The 20,960-nt window shown below is 38.3% G+C and overlaps 1 protein-coding gene across 1 annotated transcript in view; it reads left to right on the top strand.

Annotated features, from left to right (window-relative positions):
• The window catches only part of PRKCA (protein kinase C alpha), a 160,518-nt gene that overhangs the window by 128,419 nt on the left and 11,139 nt on the right, over positions 1–20,960 (top strand). Inside the window, exons 9-15 of the mRNA XM_074847397.1 lie at positions 4,726–4,869; positions 5,633–5,806; positions 8,647–8,738; positions 10,345–10,407; positions 10,938–11,076; positions 17,209–17,289; positions 18,734–18,841. Coding sequence (XP_074703498.1) covers positions 4,726–4,869; positions 5,633–5,806; positions 8,647–8,738; positions 10,345–10,407; positions 10,938–11,076; positions 17,209–17,289; positions 18,734–18,841 — 801 coding nt within the window. The remainder of the gene's footprint in view (positions 1–4,725; positions 4,870–5,632; positions 5,807–8,646; positions 8,739–10,344; positions 10,408–10,937; positions 11,077–17,208; positions 17,290–18,733; positions 18,842–20,960) is intronic.

The following is a 20,960-nucleotide window of genomic DNA, read 5'->3' as shown; positions in this document are numbered from 1 at the left end:
AACCCTAATGTATAAAGTCAATAAAATGGTTTGAACTGTGATATTTGTAATGCTGTAAGGATGAGTAGGTCCCAAAATAATATGGAACACTCTAAGTAAATCTGTTAGAACTGCTTTTTATGAAATTTGCTTTCCTCTACGAGAGCAAGCAGTAGGCTGTGGTTCTGGTTAGCTCTTCCTCCTTTCAGATCCATCTCTCTGTCTGGTTCAGGTGTTTTCCTTACTGTTCCTTTCTTCTAGCCATACCCAACCGTAAGAAAACCTGCTCCTCTTCAAGAACCTGAGTTTGTTTAGATGGGTCTGTGCAAGATCCAGAAAGATCTGGACACCATTTAACAGTGTCAGCTTTAGGGAACAAGACATCTGTCTGTGATATCATGTCTGGGTGCCTTGACCTGTGTGTGTGTCTCAGGTCCAGTGCCCTGCTCTTCAGTTCCATGTGTGTAAAGCTCTGCATCACTGATTGCTCTCCTTACAGTTTCGCTATCCAAGAGAGCCCTGGGTCTCTTTATTCCACTGTGGTTAGTCCTGTTGTTGAAACAGCATTCCCAGGAGCTCTGGAAATCACTTCTGTCCAATATCTGTCCTATTTTTAGTGCTTAAGATGGCCTCAATAGAGCATAAGCCTCAGACAGATTCTCTTCCCTTCTAATAAACAGTAAAGCATCATGGGCAATCCTGGATGCAGAGGTGATGGTGAGAGTAATGGTGTGTGCTTTTGCATTTCATTTATGCAAATTAAAATGCATCAGTAATGTAATGTTTTCTCTAGTATACTTATTTTTATTGTGCTCATCACCTCGACTGTATTTTAACAGTAGTTTTAGTTTGTAGTTCCCCATCTGAAGTATCTGAAAGATGTAAGTTGTTCTTTATGTGAAACAATGTCCCACATGTTGAGGTAGTCAAAAAGCTGAGGAAAAGTGTATTTCTAGCAAAATACTTGTTCAGCAAGTTATTTTCCATGTGGGTCATAGCAAGAAATTCACATTGCTGTGTGTGAAGAGAGTTTTCAAGTCATTGCATTGTATATAATGTCATTAAACAACTCCAGCTAAATTTCCAACCAGAGGGTGAGATGAAATCCCACTCAGATGCCAGAAACCCTGTGGAAATGGACACAGCATGTGGGTGGATGAGGTCTTCTCCACATGCACACTGAGCCCAGCACATTTCAGATGTGTTTTCTCCAAATCTTTACTAAATCTTGTAAGCAAATACTGATTTCCCTGTATCTTCACCCATTGCTTGCAATAAGGCACAACATTAGTTCACGTTGTAGATTTTCTGTAGTTTAATGTAAAGCAATTTTGATACTTGAAGACATTTTCCTAATCCTTTAGTCATAACCAGAAATCTTTAGTTGAGTTTCCAAATACTTTGCCCCATATTCTTGCCCCATATTCTGGGTTAAGTTCTGTAATAAAAGGGCAAGATTAAAGGCTTTCCTTAAATCCATCAATATTAATTGTTACTGAGGAGTTGTGACATTTCTGCTGTGTAGAAACTTCCATGAAGTTTATAAGAGATATTTTGCTTTAGGTTTGTATGTCAGGATGAATTGAATAACATGGAATATACACAGCAGCTAATTCTCGAAGACAGGTAATAAGTACTAGATCTTTCAGGGTTTGTTTCATAAAGGTGTCTTACTGTTCCATCAAAAACTTGGTGACACAGGTGGCATCTGGAATGGCTTGACCATGTTTATCTAATTTTATTTCCATGCCCATAGCCTAATTTTGTTCCAGTAGCTCTGGGAAATTTTTAAATAGTACTAAGAAGAAGACAAAATGATATGCCTGAGGCTGTCATAATCGAAACATGTTGCAGTAGTATTTTGGGAAGTTCTTAATGGATCATCTGTGAAATGTTTTGTTTTGGATTATTATCGTTTCCTTTTTTTTTCTTCCCAGCGCATGTTTGCCAGTGTTGAAATTCCCACTATATTTTCACTAGGACCTTAAGCCAAAAAGCAGTAAAAGGAAATCACATGACAAACATGAAAATTTTTTTTTGCTTGCTCATGAACAAATGGTCAGTGGCCTAGCTGAATGGAAATATGGACCTTTGATAAGATTATGATAATTTAATAAGGTCATTGGGCAATGCCACTTGGGTCCATGTGCTTTCATCAAGTCAGCCTGGACGTTCTCCAGCATTTTGTGGGTGCCATGTCCCTACCTTTTCTGACATGCAGTTTGCAGCAGGGTTCAGGGCTAACGCACCGAGGTAGCTCAGCAGCGGCGAGGAGATAACCAGGGCTGTCAGCTTCCCTCGGGTCACTCGCCGATAAGCTCCTGCCTGGGGCAGTGGCACAGAAGCCCACCTGACTGAACAGGAGGCACCCCACGTTCTCCTGAAAAATCTACCACAAAGAAACTATCAAATTGAGAGTGACATCTAATTTTAGAAAGATAAAAAATGGAAGTAAGAGGAGCATGTCTGTTGCCCGTTGAATGTAAGTTCTTGCAAGGGTGCAGAGAGGCCTTGGCTTGGTTCTCTAATATTATTTTAAGGCGCTGCCTTCAAATCCGGACAATTTCATCTCGCGTGTGTTTGAGCTGAGCGAGCGCAGTGCGTTCGGCTCTGGGAGCCGGCAGAGGGCACAGGAGCCTGCTGATGAATCTGTCACTCTTTTCTTTTGGAAAAAATGCTGTTTCCCCCCACGAGCCTGGGGTTGCAGCACTACAGAAAGCACTCCCTGCCTGAATGGCAGGGTTGTACCCAGAGAAACAAACTGCCTTAGAACAAAATTTGATATTTTGTTTTGAATGATACTTTTCAAACAGGCTGGCGACAACCTACCCAGTGGGCTTAAAGTATAAGAAATAAAAGTACTGTTTTCCGTTCAGTGCCTGATTTGGATCTCCGTTATTTGGTGAAAAGGCAGATACTGAAATTGCTTCTTGTATCAGAAGAGCAGGAGCCTTTATCTGAGATCCAATGTGCAAGAGCATCACAAAGACATGGCCAGCAAAGCTCCTCCTTTAAACCGTGTCTTCATCTTGTACAAATAAAGGATATTAGGATTTTTCTTTTTTCACTTGTTTTGCTTATGGCTCAGTCTTGTATTGTGGCCTTGAAAGGAGCTTTGTCCTGACAAAGAGCTCCGTGGCAGACACTGGCTTTGTCCCAGCAGCAGGATCTGCCGAGGGGCCATCCCCTGCAGAATCAGGGACTTAGGCTGATGCCCAGGACTGGCTCTTCCTAACCGTTCACACAGCACATGATCCTGATCAGCATCTCCAAGTGCTGCTTTCATGCAAGCAAGTAATAATAGTGGTGGAAGAAATTCACCTTTTTAAGCTGTATTACAATGGAAAAAAAAAAAAAAAAGGTATCAAAACTGCCAAAATTCATATCCCTGAGGCAGGGTATAAGAATTTCTGCATTTATAAAGTTGCAGAAGGAGTCATCCAGTGTGAATATGCTTTTCGAGTGATGTGGTTATTTTATCAGAGGATTACTTGACATTACTGCCTGCAGTAAGAGAGGACTGGAGTCTGTGAATCGAGTCATCCCTTCCAATCTTACGGTTTTACAGTTGTCTGGGGAGGGGAAAGTTTGTATCTTCCAGTTTCCAGTGAGGCTGCCAAAGGTATATGCCAGGCCAGGCTTTGAGGGTGATTTATTGTGTGACTTTGAATAAACTTTAATTTCTATCATTTTCTTTATCTGTAAAACAGTGATAATATGCAAACACCGTAGTTAAGGATAAAGTAGTTATCCTTAAATGTCTAGCATATGTCAATGGCACAAAGTAAGTTAACCATATTAGAGGCTATTTACCAGACCAACACACTAGATAGATGGGGGAAGTATTTATGTCCCAAAGCATTATTAAAGCTTCTTGGCTTTGCTCCTGCTGGTATATGGGATTATTTTGAGAAAAAGAGGGATATTATGTTGTAGCCTATATTATCTTTTGGTGAGTCTTACTTTTTTCTCTTCTGTTAACTTTGAGATTTGAAATGCAACTTACTTGAGCAATTACATGGTGTTTCATATCAAATACTGAGACTATTGCAACCTTCTGCAAACCAGACTGTCTTGCCAAGGCCGAGCTTTTGTATGTAATATTTCCCTTCCTCCCTCTTCCAGATCAACATTTGATTGAAAATCAGAGTTGATTGTATGGCTAGTTTGAAAGTGGCCATGTTCATCTGCATTAATTCTCATGTGTTGTGGGGTTTTTTTTAATGTAGGTTATTTTTCTTAATGCATGTCAAAGATTTCCTAACTTTTGCTATGCAGTGACTTTAACAATTATATTTTAAAAGAGAATGTATTGAAGAGACTGTTTATGTCCTAAAATACCCTAATAGATTATAGCATGATATTTTTGAAAAGCATTTTTTGTATTTCAAAACAAAAACACCAGATAAGCCTGCTTTTGTCATGAAAATAAGTGATTTTTTTCTTTGGTTACAGTTTTTGCTTTGGTTTTGCTCTTCTAACCAGATGAGCATATCTGCTTTTATCTGATTGTACATGAACACAGTTTTGCACTTTAATTCACTCAATAATGCCAGAAGTATTGTGGGAATGAGTCTTCAGAGTTGCGTCTGAGCAAATTCTGTTATGCAGCCTTTCTTTTGGGAATGCCACCTCAGATATGGTCATCTCCAATTCTAACCTTCACCCAGTGATCCATGCTGCCAAGAAAACGGGCTACTCTTACTTTCCTATTTTTGTGTGTGTATGTGTGTGTATGTTCTTCAGAAAGCCAAACTTGGGCCAGCTGGTAACAAAGTCATTACTCCAACAGAAGACAAGAACTCAAGTGTGCCATCCAACAATCTGGACAGGGTGAAGCTGACAGATTTCAACTTTCTCATGGTTCTTGGAAAGGGGAGCTTCGGGAAGGTAGGATTTCCTGATAACTATTGCGATCACATTATTTTTTTTCATTTTTTTTTTCCTTGAGAAAGAATGAATGAATAATTCTCTAAGAGGCAAAATCCAGAGGCAAAAGGATGTGTGTTTTTGAGGGAGGATTTCTGAACGTGGAGTAGGGTGGTTCCTAAGGACTAGCAGGCTTCAGTCATGAATGGCAGTTTTCTCGAAAAAATAAAAATTAAAAAACCCCCTCAGACTGTTGGGCAGGGTGTAAGAAACAGTTGCTGGCTTTTAGATCCTCACTTCTTGGCAGTTTCAAGGAAATTAAGTCTACTTTTCTGGCTTTACTACCTAGGTCACTCTGCCAGTTCTGGAAGTCACCAACATTGGTAAGGCTGAATATTGGGGAAAAACCAGAAATAGTATATATATATATTTGAAATCTGTTAGTCTAAAGAAAGGACTGCTATTTTTCTGTCTGTTCGAACAACCACTTATGTGATAAAGTGCCCTTTACTGAAGAAGTCCCCTGGGACTTAACATTTTATCAGCCCTTTGGCAATGTGCCTGTGATTAACCAGAGGGTTTTGGCACAGGCTTTGTCTGAAATGGCTGGTACAGCTCATTGCAGTGGGTAAGCAATGATGATATTTTTGGACTTTTGATCAAGTTAGTCTATAGCAATAAAAGGAAAAGCTGGATTGCCATCTATACAAATCTTCGAGCATATGAGTCACCTTCCCTCCTTGGCAGGTTGGAAGCTTTTCACCCTGTTGTTTCTCTTGTGCAGGTGATGCTGGCAGACAGGAAGGGGACAGAGGAGCTCTATGCAATCAAAATACTGAAAAAAGATGTGGTCATTCAGGATGATGATGTTGAATGTACAATGGTTGAAAAACGAGTCCTGGCATTGCAAGATAAACCACCGTTCCTGACACAGCTTCACTCTTGTTTTCAAACAGTTGTACGTGAGCTGTCTTTCTTGCCACCCTGATGTTTTCCATGCTATATGATCATGGATTTTATCAGTTCAACAACATTTATTATCATCCAACCTATATATCACAGCTTCTGTGCATAGAAAATGGTGAAGAGAGAGATATCCTGTGTAATTACCCCTGTATTTTAAATATAAAACCTAGGTTTAACGATTTTTCTTCATACAGTAATTCAAGCAGACCAGTGTGACAATTCATAAATTTAATAATGTGTGCTTTGCTAAGTGAGAGCCTTAAGCCCAGTTTCCCAAAGGTTCCTAAATGCTTTTAAGGATCTGAGGATAGTACTTGAAAAGTCTTAATGACTGTTATTATATCGTGAGGTGATTAGTCATGAACGAATTTTGATGGATTTAATTCAGTTTCTGGTGCCCCTGGCACAGAGGAAAACGTTGGGTTTTTTTTTTCTTCCTTCCTTATAAATATATGAAGCGGACATTTCCCTATCACATTGCAAAACATCTCCCAGGGACAGATTGCAGGATGGATCTGCCCATCCAGCAGCACCGTACAGGATTGTTGGGTGACATGGAAACTGCGTGGTAGACAGCTGGTGCTCAACGTGCTTTTGGTTTTCAGAGTGGGCGTGGACACCCTGACACTAGTGAGCTGGCTCCAAATGTTCCAAGCTGGGTAGAGGTCTTTATTCACAAGAAACCAAGGCTCTTGTCTCATCTTGTAGCCATCGCATGACAATGGCCTTGAACTAGTGCCTCATGGCTGGGTTGTCACTTAGTGGGGTGATGAAAGGACATATGTTGTTTTTTCACTTGACTATTCTCTATCTTTTACCTCTTACATTGTTGATGGTTTTTAATCTAAAAACAAACAAACCACAGGCAGTTAGTTTGAAGTAATAACATTGTAATATAACACAAACAAGCCACGTCATCTGTCACCATTTCATAGCATAATTGTCTGTGTTGTTAGAGAAATTTTCAAACTCTGTTTAATGTCTGCAAATCTCTGAGCAGAAAATGCCTGAATGCAACAGATTTGCAGACATAATTAATCACAATAAAATGTGAATCTGGGCACTATTGCACTTGGTAGTTGTTGCTTTCTATAATATTTTGCCTGCCTCTACTTATAATACGAAGATTGTTGTAATAAGGGAGGTCCTAGTGAGAAAGTCTTCTATCTCCCTCTAATTCTTTATCTTTTTGTAACTTCATTAGTAGAGAAAAAGCTTAGTGTCATCAGTAAATGAAAAAGCACTTTGTATAATCTTATCTTTATTTTGAGCAACTGTGTTTTAAATGTCAAATCTTAAAAGTACAAATGTCTAGTGTTTTCTGGCTAAGGGGAAGGGTGGAAAAAAGTTGGGGTTTTTAGTATTTACAGTACTTTGTTTTATCATGTACAAGAGCAATGGAGCTACATAAAGGCCTAGATAAATCATTAACACCTTTGCCTAATTTACTTCATGTTTTCCAAAATCTTGAGTAGCTTGCACTTGGTGCTATGAAATATTATGGAGGATTAATATTAGCTACAAAAATGAGAAATTGTATATGAAGGAGAAGAAAAAGCATAAACTGTGTGTGACCATAGGAAAAATTGATAATTTCTGGTTAGTGCTTTTAGATGCAGGCTTCTATTGCCATGGATTTTACAGAAGGACAATTCATACAAAAATCTAAATTTTATAAGTCTGATCTGGCCAATTAAACATTTTGCCCGTGGCTTGTCTGTTGGACTCAGCTTAGGAAATCACAGTTTTAAAATTTATGTTAATGTTCTGAAATCTTAGTTACTGGATGGTTGGAGACTTTCAATCAATGCTGAAGGAAAAAGGTTGAACTAGAGCATCTTAGTAAATGAGTCTCTTTCCCATCAGAATATTAGATCAGAACTTTTCTACAAATACTTCAGGATAATGATTCTGTCCAAAATATCTAAAGGAAAATCAGAAGAAGCCAAAAATATGTCCTCCATAATTGGGAGGAAGACTGTTAATGCATCCTGTATGCTGTCTGGATCATGTTAGGTGGTCAGAATCATCCACCCTAAATCAAAGATGTTTGTAGAGTGTAAACAATGTATTCTTACTGAAGTCACTTGGACGAGCTCAGTTTTAGTCCTCTGAAAACTGGGGGACAGACCTACTGTTTTAAGTCTTACTGAAGATCACTGGGTGTGAAAATACTGCTTAAGTGCACTCCAATATGTTATGGTCATATTTGGTTTGAGATACCTGGATATGACCTTTGAAAGTCCTCACTGTGCAAGGACAATCTCCCTCCAAAATACCTGTTGCCATCTTCCTTTCACTGAAACATGTGCCTACGAGGAATTAATTTAGTGTCACTTGTAATGGTTGCAGATACTTTTGTAAACCCTACAAGTACTTTTCTTCTTGTCTCTTTTTAATAATAAAAAAATATATATTTTTAACACCTCCCATCTTCCAAAGGAAAAGTAATTAGGAAGGATCAGAAATGGCCTCAAAGCAAGAATTTTCAACCATCTTTAATATTTTTTTTTTACATTTATTTTTAGAGAGACAGATTTTTCAGACAGAACTATATGTGAATAATTATGGGAACCATTGTAGACAAATAATATATAAAAGCGTGTCACTAAAATTGGCAAATCTAGACAGATCTCATCAGTCATTTACTCTTGCAGATTTTACAAAACATTCCACTTCTATTTCCTGATCTATGAATTTTGCCAGAATGTACAACCAGTCCTAATAATCTTAAAAGCTTTATAATAACATATTAGTGACTTTTTTGCTGATCAATGCATATCTAATATTTTCTCTAATGTATTTATGTGCATCTTTAATACTTTATTCTAGGACCGTCTGTATTTTGTTATGGAGTATGTGAACGGTGGTGATCTCATGTATCACATTCAGCAAGTAGGAAAATTTAAGGAGCCACAAGCAGTGTGAGTGTTCATGTTTATATATTTAAATCAGGTCATAATCTTCATTTTGCACCGTGAAAGGATTAGGTTTCTTCTTCTTCCCAGATTCAGTATGAAGTCTAGGCTGGCCTTTTTTGATTGTGTTTCTTAAGGCCCAAAAGCTGAAGTTTAACATAAAAATGTTGTTTGCACACATAGAGCAAAGGCCTTTTTGTTCAAAAATACAGCAGGAGCAAAGGCATGCAATGCCTGCTTTAAAAGTGACAAGAATTTAAACAAGGCAACAGGAAATTAAAGATGTTACTTGGTATTCTGGTGTTGTTTTTAAAAGTGAATAAAAAAAAAAGGTGAGTAGAACATTTCAGTCTGAATTAATGTTACAGGAAGAGGGAATACAAATAGACCTAGCATTGCAACATAAATTATGGTTTATACAAGATAAATTCAATGTATAGCTTACAAGAATTTATGTGATCCTACTTTTTATAGAAGTTTTATTTGTGAGGAGTTAATAAATGATTAGAAGTTGTTTATATACATGATCCTTTTTAGGTAATTGTACATCTGGCATATTGGTGAGCAACTGATAATGATCTGTAGATATTCAAATGTGAATAGACCCATCAGTACCATTTTAGTCATGCTTAGAACATCTCATCATCATTTATCGGTGTTTCATAAATCATTTACCAATGAAACTTTAAAATCAAGTGTGACCAACTGTTTTAAGAATTCAGCTAAAATAATTTCTCATTTCAATTTAAATAATCAGGGCTTGTTTAAATGAGAGGCCTTCTAAATATAAGTATTTGAGAGATAGAACAAAATTTCAGCAACTTGCTGAATAAAAACTAGATGGTGTCAGTTCATCCTTGACTCCCAGCTAATGTAACTTGCCAACACCCGTTGTGAACTTTGGTGTTTTGTGACAGCTTACGCCTGTGGAGCATCTTCCAGCGCTTGTGTTCACAAACACCTCTGATCAAGTGTTTCAGAGCTAAGCTTTCTTTCCCTTATGCTAGCCTAAAAATTAATCTAATCTTTAAATAATCCTTTTGCATATAATTTGCACAGTTCCAGAGCAACTGGCTTCACACATCCATCAATATTATATATCCTTTAACTACATTCAGCAATTATATTTTATATGGTAATCATTTTAATTAGCTTTATGTAATTAATCCATTAACAGCCTGTATAAAGGAATACTATTTCTGCAAATTATTTCATGCCGTGTGAATTTCAATGTAAATTGAGCTGCATCCTGAATTCAGCGTTGATGTGTGATTAGAGATAATGACCTTTGCAGACACTCAGATCGGTGCAGTAAAATGCTGTGCTCCAGCTGCAGCATTTTTTGTGGTCTAAGGAGGGATTTTCTTTTTTTTTTTTAAATTCTGCATATTTTTATCATCAAATACTGGAAACATATCTCTTAAAGTTAAATTGAAGTGTCTTTTATATCATCTGCCTGTAATATATACTTCTATACTTTAATATACACACTATATATTATATACTTTATATGCTATTACACTATCATTCTTTACCATAATGCATTTCCAAAATATTTTGTCAGAAGGAAATCATGAGGCAATAAGAAATCCGTTGGGCTTTTTTCATACAGGTTCTATGCAGCTGAGATCTCAGTTGGGCTATTCTTTCTCCATAACAGAGGGATTATTTATAGGTGAGTATAATCTGACATAAGTAATTTCTCAACTATTTTTTAAACGCTGAAAGGAACAGTTTCTTTAATGTTTCAGTGCATTTTTAAAACATTTTCTAAAAATAATCACTGTAGTGTTCTTTTTGTTGTGTTGGTGCTGATGTGATGGAAACCAAAGCCACTGCTTTACCTGAGCTTTTCTGACATCTGTGCTCTGCCCAACTCAACTGAAAACTCTTGAAAATGTAAAATATTATCTTGTGCATTCCTGTGTGATGTTTAATAGTTTTACACATTCAGAAGTCTCAGTGTGAGCATGTTTGTGGTCGTACACGTATCTCTTCATTAATTGTCCACTTTCAGGGCTTGTGGTCGTTCTCATGTCTCCGCAGTGAGGTGCCCAGCTCTGTCTGTAGACCGCCGTGCATGTGCAGCCCTGTCCCCTCTGCCCCCCAAATAGCTGCACGTAGTCCTCACCTAGACTCAGAAGTAGATAAGTCAGCCCTAGTTGATCCTAAACGTTAACATTAAATTACTGTGATTCTTCATAGAGATCTGAAATTAGATAATGTGATGTTGGATTCAGAAGGACACATTAAAATTGCTGATTTTGGAATGTGCAAAGAACATATGTTAGATGGAGTAACAACCAGGACCTTCTGTGGCACTCCAGACTACATTGCACCAGAGGTAAATATTTACCGTTTCAAGAACCTTTTAGTCTCTGAAATTAAAATTGTCACTACACACATCTCACACCACCAAGTTTTGATAGCTGTAACTCTGGATACTCTGTGGATGGTACCATTTATACTTCTGCAGATATATTGAATAACTTTGTGAATTAATACAATATTACCAATAAGACTTCACTATTCTAAAAAATATCTAGTTGATTGAAAACCTAACTTTTTATGAGATCAGTGCTTCAGATTTTGTTCATACTAGCAAAAGACTAAAAAATCTGGATCACCACCTTGTGATTTTAAATTTGTAGCCTGGAAATGTTATTATACTAAACTTTGTGCTTCAGTCTGTGAAGTTATAGAGAGTTCATGGATGTTGTTGATGAGGTCAGCAAACATTTTATTGGGAGCAAACATAGCTTCTTCAATGTATTTCTTCATAAGTCACACAGCGGACAAAATACATGCATTTAAATGATTGTTTGGCATTTTCAGGAAATCACAAACCACTCACTGATTCTTGGGAAGGGACACATGAGGTCTTGAAGCTTTTTGTTGACTTCCTGCAAAGCTAATTTAGTCTTTTCCAGGCCACGTCTTGCAAATGGTACACAGGTATCAAGTGTTACTGCTCTTGATCTCAGGAAAGCTCCAGTCACTGAAAGCCTGAACAAAGCTGTAAGATCAGGGCTTGAATGGAGTTGACATAATAAATCCAGAATTTGCCTTGAGTTTTCTGTGACTTGGCAATACCTGTGCTGCATTCAAGCCACCGAAAATCACATTCAAACATGAACCTAACTGCAGTGGGTCTAAAATGAAAATCTGGTCATGAGAAGCACAGTTCTGCTTTAAAGTACTGTGCTAAATATGAGCTTTGAGTTAAGATTGTTAGTCTGGATATGATTTGTATTTCAATAGTTTAGGTATAAAACATTAAAAACAAGCACATGTGTTGATTTGGAAATGATTCAAATATATGAATATTAAAATCTGGTATTTGTGCATACTGAGCTTTCAAGAGTCTTGATTTGTTTGGCTGCAGATTCAATGCAAGAGGCTGTATCCTGATCCAAGATACTCAGTTTTTCACTGAGTGCTGGGCAAGAGGCAGCTCTGGCTGGAACATTTCTGGCTGTAATTGAATGTTTATTGGAATATGGGAGATTTATACATGGACAACTAAATTAGTGTCTAAGGTGAATTTTGTCATCTCTGTGAAATTGGAATGAAAAATAGTTTGGTTTTTTCCAGTTGCTAATTCATGCTTTTCAGAGTGAAATATTGTGTATTATAAAGCCCTGGTTTTTCACAAATTGCTGTTGCTTGCAGCAGGGTATCAGAACCACCAGAGCAGTATTTCATTTTTCTCCTGTCAAAACATAAATGAAGCCAATATTACAAATTTAAGTGTCCTTTCTGTGGCAATAGTCTTGTGCCAGTTAATACCAAAGAACATGTTGTCAGTGCCAAAATGCTCAATATGGGTCAGTGTGGGAATGATTTATTTTACTTTATTTGGAAATTTCATATAAAGAAATAAACCTTTTACCAAAACATTCAGTAACTGTGAGGAAATTAGTCTTTCTGTTATCTTACAAACAGATTTTTTTTTTTTTAGTTGGCTGATTTTCTTTCATTTCTGAAGACATTATTGTGACTGACAAATTGCTAACTAGGTCTGTGGTAAACTTCAAAGTAAGGTTCATGTTTTGCTTGCAGGAGCATTTCAGCATGTTTCCATGGGCTAAAAGTTATAAATTTATAATAGATTATAATGAGGATGCATTTGCACAGTACCATTCCCTGCTGAGTGGAGATAAATGAGCTAAATCTAAATAAACTGTTGAAGGCATCTAGAGTAGAGTAGTCCTGTGAGTGTGTTGCACTCTAGAATTAGCTCTTTTCATCAGTATTTGGGAACTAATGTGACTATAGTGGGGTCTGAAGGAGCCCACGCTGCCTCTACAAGAAGCACCCACAGACAGTTCAGAGATAACGTGGCTGGAAGGACCATACAGGGACATCTCAGCTGGCTTCACACGTACCGTCTCCAGACAGAATATGGTTCTGCACTCAGCAAAGTGGACTTCACACTTCGGTGTACTCTAAAATAATGCTTTCCTCTTTTCATGATTGGGAAAGTTAGCATTTGTTATTACTTAGGTGTATAATGCCCTGGAATTAATACTCATTTTCTTATCCTGTGCAATTTGAGAAATGTGCAGAGGTGAAACTGGTAGAATCCCAGGTTTGACCACTTCTGTGAGGCAGAAAGTGGTTATCTAGTGAAGAATATTTGTTGATGGGCTGAACTTAAATATTTATGGTCAGAGTGGTAAAATAGCTGTGAAATCAATTAATACTTTGTATTTCCTTGACCAGTCAAGAGAGACAGAAGGAGATGGATGTCAAGAGGATTAGCAGGAAGGGATTCTGCCTGTACAGCCTGCTGCCTGTGGTGCAGTGCTGGACCCACCATCAGCATCCCTGCAACAGCTAGAGCACAGATTTTGAATTTCAGAATAATTTAAATTAGAAACTCTGTTTCCCTTCTCCTCCATCTAATAGCCCCAAAACCTTAAATTCTAATCTTGCATTTGCCAGGCCTGTGGGAGGTTAGCAGGTATTACAGAGGTTTGGAAAGTGTACAATTGACTGTTTCTTGTGCTAGTAATATTTATTTCTTTTAATAACTGAGTTTTAACTTTTCCAGTAGGCATAAGATATGTTCACAAAAGACGTTCTCTCTTGCCTCTGGGATGTAAACTTTTCATCCCAACTGGCTACCAGCTGCAAGCTGCGATGATCTAAACATTCCTACAAATTGCTGGTATTAATCTCTGTGTCCTGCTCTTAACCGTGCGTTCCTTGGAGGCAAAATGAAAAAAAAAAAAAGCAATCAACATTCCTCTGCCAATTTGGTTTGATGAGAGAAATTCCTTGTGAGCTCTTCCTGAGCTCTCAAATCCATGGCACCTGAAAAGGCAGAGCTCTTAAAATACAGTAATAGTTAGGTAAAATGGGACATCTGAAGTTCAAAAGGAGATGAAAAAGGCAATCATTTAAATTTATGATGGAGAAGGAGGGGAAGGGAAGGGTCCTCTGAACTTTCCACTCCTCCCTGGCCAGTAGAAAGCAGGAATCATAGCTGGAGGAGGGTACGGGTCTTCATTTCTAGGCCCATGAATTTCTTCACTGCTCTGTGGGTCTGCTCTGCACACTGCAGTGGGACAGGAGGTCATGTTAATATACCCCTATTTGTTCTAAAAGATACCAAATTTTGTACATGCAGATAGGATTATTTTGGCAGCTGCTGCAAGGCAGCCAGTGATGGCTTTGAGTGCAGCAGCTGGTAGGTAATACGTGGTGATTTCTAGATGAGGAGGAGGGAACTACTGAAAATACGACATTTAGAACTTGCTGACTTTGTAGCAATGCATGTTTGACTGTATATTGAAAACTCATCTGCTTCCTCCCACATGTAATTCCTTCCTTGAAGTGAGCGTTCTTTCCTCTCGTTTACATTTTCCAATTAGTGCTTTGAATAGCTCCCAATATTATGAGTATAAAAGCCGGTTTCCGTGCATGACACAGAGGTTGGTAAATGAACGTGGCAGATTGCTTTTCTGTGTTTCACTTGTATCATATCCTAACCAGGATTAAGCTGGTGATTCAGATTGGGTGTATTTAATTAGGATTAAAGGAAAAAAACTTCCTGTGTACAGCAGCAGACATGGACAGTACCACCTTCTGCTACATTGCCATAGGTTCAATGAAAAATGTGGTTTCATTGCATTTGCAGTGGGACCGCTCTGCAGTGGGACCTTTCCAGTCCTAATGGAATTTGATGTCCATATTTATTTCTCAAATCCCACTCTCATCATGCAGCTGGTTCAGGCAAGGGAGGGGTGTGCCAGCTCAGAGGGGGCACTGGTCCGTTCAGCAGATGTTTCTGCTGATGTTGACATGTGGCATCAAATAGGACAAACGTTTTAGTGACTCTGACCATATATTAGGTTAAATGTAGGAGCTTTTTTCATGTTAATTCTGTCTCTCTTGATGATTCTGCTTGATATTCTCTCACAAAGGCAGATTTACTTGGGGCAGATTACATTTGCTGATGAGAATGCTATTTAGAGAATGACCCAATCTTGACTCACCTCTTGCTGGATAAACAAACAGCATCATTGAGTCCATCCCTGTACATCTTTCATTTTATGACATTGCATTGCCGTATTTAAAAGATTTCCTCTCCTCAGTAATCCCATCAGACTCTTTCACAATAGGAAGAGAAGTAGACTGTGGCCTCCTGGACAGACCTAACTCCCAGGTTGGGAACTATGGTGGTGTAGCAGCATTTTCTTTCTCAGTGCTATGGATCCGTCTTTTTCTCATTTGCTAATTGAAACAAACTGTTTCTACCAAAACCACTTACATGAAGCACACTTATTGTACAAAATGTTCTGCCCTTTTATAAACTAATGACCTTCTGAAAAATATCCCTTTTTTTTTTTCTGATACAATACTGTTTTCCATAAGGCAAGGAGAGATTGTCAGAGAAGGGTTGAGGATTAAATGTTTTATCATTTTCTGTGTGTAAAGGCCAGTATTTTTTCTGGATAAAATTTTGAAAGTGTTTAGTCTTTCAAGAAGCACTATTGATTCCAGCGGACCTCTGGGAACTTACTGGTGATAGAAATTAAACGAAGAGTAACCAAGTATGTCAACCAGTATAATATGAAATGAATGTCCCAAATATAATTTTTAAAGCCCACATTACTGCTAAAAGACAACTAATAAAGATTGCCTTTATGTAGGGCATTCCAGCTGAGAATCTTGTTATTACTTATGGTTGTGTAATATATTTCAAGGTGCAATTGATTTTGAAATGTTTTGCTTAGAAACATTGCAGCAATTTTTAATTCATGTGCTGCTGTTATCCCAGAAAAAAAACATATTCACATAGAGGCTATAATTTTATTTAGTAGCCAGGCAGTCCTGCTTTATTGAACTCGTGACTCACTCTTTTCTTGAGAAACTACAAAACTTATCAGTTCAACTTCTCTTTCAGAAAACTAAAAAAATCTCATGTATGTGATGTGTACTTGTCTTAGCAATTTGTTTCACAAAGAATAAAAATGCATGCAAACAGGAAAATAAATGCAAGCCCATCTGGAGTAATGACTGCCTCAGTCCTCTGCTTATTCTAGTGGAGCAGTGACGTTGGGGTTGGAGGCTCTGATACTGCCTTCCCCAATGTGGATGGACCGTGGCTGGGACATCCTGCATCCCTTCACGATTCACAATATCCCTTCAAAGTTGTTTAGAAGGAGATCTGGGAGAACGTCTGCACCTCAGAACTCCTCTATAGCATGACCACATGCATCTCTTAAATAAATTAACACTGATCTCTGAAGAGGCCTCGATTAAAGAAAATGACGCACGAGGGAACCTGCGTGCCATTGGCACATGCAGCCTTTCATTGTGTCAGAACTCAATTTGTGCTGCTGTGTGAGTCAGATGTGAACCCAGAGGATGAAAATACTTGGCATTTCCATTAGGCTGAACAGCAGAAACCCCTTTATTTTTTGATGTAGCTGGTATCTAGCTTCATGGTAAGAGTATCTTAATCATGCAACTTGGGAAAATGTAACTGAGCTTTTCAGGGGTTTGCTCTTTTCTTAAAGTTTTATTCCTTTTACAGCAGAATAAAAATATAAATATTGAAAAGAAAAGAAAGGCTTAATTATTGATAATCTTTAAGTTAAGTGAGTCTCATGATTTCAGGCTTTGACACAAATGGATAAATAACATTTTTGCCTTGTCTTCTGCGTTGTACTGCTGTACTTCCTCCTTTGCCTTCAGATGCACATCCCAGGATCTCCTAAGAGCTGCATTTTCCAAGATGCCAGAGTACCAAAAGATGCGGGTGGGTTTAGACTAACGTTTGCAAAACAGTCTAACTCCCACTGAAACCAATGAGTAGCTAGAGTGAGGATTACGGGGTTGGCTTTCTGGGCTCTTTCAAGGAAATATGTTCATCTCTGCATGTCACTATTTATCTAATATGTCACAAGACTGGGTGTTAGTTAACATAGGGATTTTTTCTTTGGTTTTTTTTGTGATTATACAGATTATTGCTTACCAACCCTATGGGAAGTCTGTGGATTGGTGGGCGTACGGAGTGCTGCTCTATGAGATGTTAGCTGGCCAGGTAAGAGTCACCCTCTCATGCTCTCTGTGAGCTCCTCCTGCCTCTCCAGTGCTGCTCTCTTTCAAGGCTCCCCAAAGGGTTAGACCATCAGAGGACAAGCCTGCGGCCTTTCATACTGATATTATCTCCTTGTACTCTTGACTGACTCAACAAAGAATGTGTTTAGGCTTTAAGCTCTTTATATTGCACCCACATAATCAGGCACTGCCTTCGAATGTGGCTTCTTTGTACTGTAATAATGTTATAAATAACCATCTTCAAAATTGAATGGGAGACACTTGAGCAGGAAAATGCATGTCAAATGGAAGAAATATCATTTAGTAGCTTGAAACCACAGGGAAACATAATAAAAGTGTGTATATGCTCTGCATTGCAGTTAAGTCGCAAGAACACAGTTTTTGTATTGTATGTCCTAGGGGTAAAGTATGGGTCTCACCACTTGAAATATGCTAAATTACAGACCCCTTATTCTGCACAGTTAATGAGATGCTGCTCTCTGAGTCACTCAAGTAGAAAAACAACACTGTACCACAGTAAATGGTAGATAACTACCAACTTTAAGGAATTCTATTAGTCTTGAGTTGGAAGAGATTTCTGCAATTGGCTTTCAATGAGTGTTAGCAAAAGGTATGCATTTCCTAAGCTTAAAACATACATTTTTAACAAATGGCTTTAATAGTTTCTCTACTAAATTCCACTTGACATTTCAAAAGTTTTTAAAGTGGAGCAATTGCAGTTGTTAACATTTACAGTCTGCATTGCAAATATTAGGCATCTGAATGCTTTTGAGAAAATGAGATTTGCCATTAGCTGAGTCCTACACAGTGCCCGTATCCTGGGGACGCACCCACAGGCACTTTCCTCATCACCTATATTTAAAAATAAAATGCAGCCCTTTCTTGTGATAGTCTCCCCTTTACAGAAGCAGAGTCTACAGCCATGTCTTGTAAAATAAACTGGAGTTTAACTGGCATTAAGTGAGGAATGGTTATACCTCAGCACAAGGTAATTGAAAGTTACAGTCTCCAAACTTCACCCTTTAAAGTATTTTGGCTGTCTGGTGCACAGTAGCTTTAAAAACTGATCATGGAGATAATCCTGCACACATTTCATTAACCTGGCTGCCATGCTGAGTGCAGAAATTAATTTGTCTCCTTGATTTCTACCTGAGCCCAATAAACACTAAACTTCTGGGTCAGAAGATACCCAAGCTGCAGATGGCTGGGAGTTTGGTGTGTATTCCTGGGCAAGGACCACTGCTCTTATATACTGATCTCTTTGGGCATCTATGATTGACTGGAGGCAGGTTGCTGGGCTGGATGCACCTTTGCCCTGAGCCTGTGTGGCCATAGTATTGTCATGTCATTTCATTAAAAGTGGAGAATTTAAAAAAAAAAAACAAAAAACAAAATCCAGTAACTTACCTGTGATTTATTTTCAACAGCCTCCATTTGATGGAGAAGATGAAGATGAACTTTTCCAGTCCATAATGGAGCATAATGTTTCCTATCCAAAATCACTGTCCAAAGAAGCTGTCTCCATCTGCAAGGGGGTGAGATAGATGCTTCTTTATCATTAAGTTCTTTTTTGGCAATCCTTGTGAATAACTAAATTTGTCTGGCTTTGATATGGTACTGTAGTATTTTTAAGTGGAACTTCTGTCAGGCAGTGCTAAGCTATATTGTCATGAAGTGCTCATCGCTTGGTGTCACTGCTAAGTATTCAGCTCTTCCCGCTGTGCCTGCTTGTTTTATGGTAAGAACAAATGTCAGAATCAGTAGCTGCCAAATCCCAAGCAGGATTTATAAACAGGAAGGTGGTGTGAAACATCTCCACCCACCTTGCCTCTCAGTCCTCAGCAGCCCAACCTCAGTTTTGCAGGGTGAGGAGATTTCTCAGCTTGGATGGACACCAGGTACTCCAGCAAGTCCTCGGTCCAGGATGCCTAATGCCAGCAGCAGGACAAAAGAGTTAATAAGAGTCATTTTTAAATGTAGGTAAAGATGAACTTATGTGAAGACCTTTAGCGTAAATGCAAGGAAGCTGTGGGAAAATCCTGACCCAGTGGTAACCTGTGTGGCCTAAAATTTATCTTAGATTCTAAGTTAAGTTAATTTTTTTTTAAAGAAAAGAATAGATTTGACTTCAGGGGATTAGCTCAGGAAAAAATAATTCATTTGACTTTCCTTTGACTCCGTGTGATTCCCTAGAGTACCGTCAGTCTGCAGCTTTTCCAAACCACCATCTATAAAACATTGTTTGATGTATTATTTACACTGATAAAATATCACTGCACTTAGTGTCAGTTAATTTGGTATTTACTTTCTTCCTTTCCTTTGCAACCATTTATGAAGTATTGTACATGAGCTGGATATTAATCCCTTAAGGAAAAATCATCAAGGAAAAGAAAAGCTGTTTAGAGCAACAAGGTAAAAGGAAAGAGCACTCTAATTTTGAAGCATATCCCAGTGTAGACACACTGAGCAACTGAAACTAAACATGGTATATTTTTGTAAAGTACATGCAGATTGATGCCTTGTTGTGAAAATCATACGTTCAAATAGCACAGTTTGGACTTGATCTAATTACCCTGTTTTCAGCTCTCCTGCTTGCTGCTGTCCTGGTAGGTGCTTATGCAAAGGGAGGTCAGAAAGCTAAAATTGCATTGCACCACTAGGTTTAAGGTCAAGTCTCTGTGATACTAACATGTTCATCGTCTGTATTAAACTAACAAATTAATCCCAAATTTCCATGAGCATTACTCCTGAGCGAAGAAGTCGATATGAGAAAGCTTCTGAACCTTGTAGTCAGCAGTAGCTCAGCAGTCCCAGGACTGCACACCACTGGGCAAGACAACGTGCCCGCTGTGCTCTTGGAATTGAATTGTCTGCTTGACATCTGTTCCACTGGTTCAGAGTTTGTTGAGTTTGGTAAATGCAGTAACTTCAGAAAGAATTAAAACTACTAGAATCATTATTCACATTTTCTTATGTCACCTACTGTTAAAGCAAGGGGGTTAGAAAAGATAACAAAAATGGGAAAGTTGCTGTTAAGCTTGAAGAAGGATGTGATTCCTAGCCCAGTGCACAGCCGACTTCCCAAAGTCTGCTTAGAGTCGCTTTTATTTTAGGTTCAAAATTGGAATCTGATCAACTCAACATTTGGAGAGAGCCTAAAGTGGTACAGCTGAGGTTTTAAAAAGATGTGTTGAGGTATCACTCCCAGCAGTATATTAATCATATATAATTTGTAGAAGAGCTTTAAAAAGTCCTCACAATACTGGAACTGAGAGTTGCAGGCTACATTGCTCAATTCCTAACATACATATCAAAGGGTTTTGAGGAGCTTGTTAATTAGGGAGCATATTACTGTTTCCAAGCATTCAATGCTGGTGGGTTTGGGTTTTTTTTCCCCAAGTCTGCTTAATCTATGCAACTGGCTATAGTATTGACCAAGATGTCATTAAGGATGCAAGGGAGGAAACACAGATTAGATATTGTCAGCTGGCTGCCAAGAAATTGTAGACTCTGTAATGAGATGTCTCAAACAAGCCCAGAAAAATGAAAGAGGGGGAGGTTGTACTTTGTACAGCTTTAGTATATTGGAATTTATTATGTTTAATTGATTGTTGAGGGAAGGCAGAAGCTGTTCTGGAGATTTATAAGGCTGAA

The sequence above is a fragment of the Strix aluco genome, chromosome 21 (assembly GCF_031877795.1).
Source record: "Strix aluco isolate bStrAlu1 chromosome 21, bStrAlu1.hap1, whole genome shotgun sequence".
In the NCBI taxonomy this organism is placed as follows: domain Eukaryota; kingdom Metazoa; phylum Chordata; class Aves; order Strigiformes; family Strigidae; genus Strix; species Strix aluco.
Note: the sequence above shows the minus strand (reverse complement) of the source record. Positions and strands in the feature narration are given on the sequence as shown.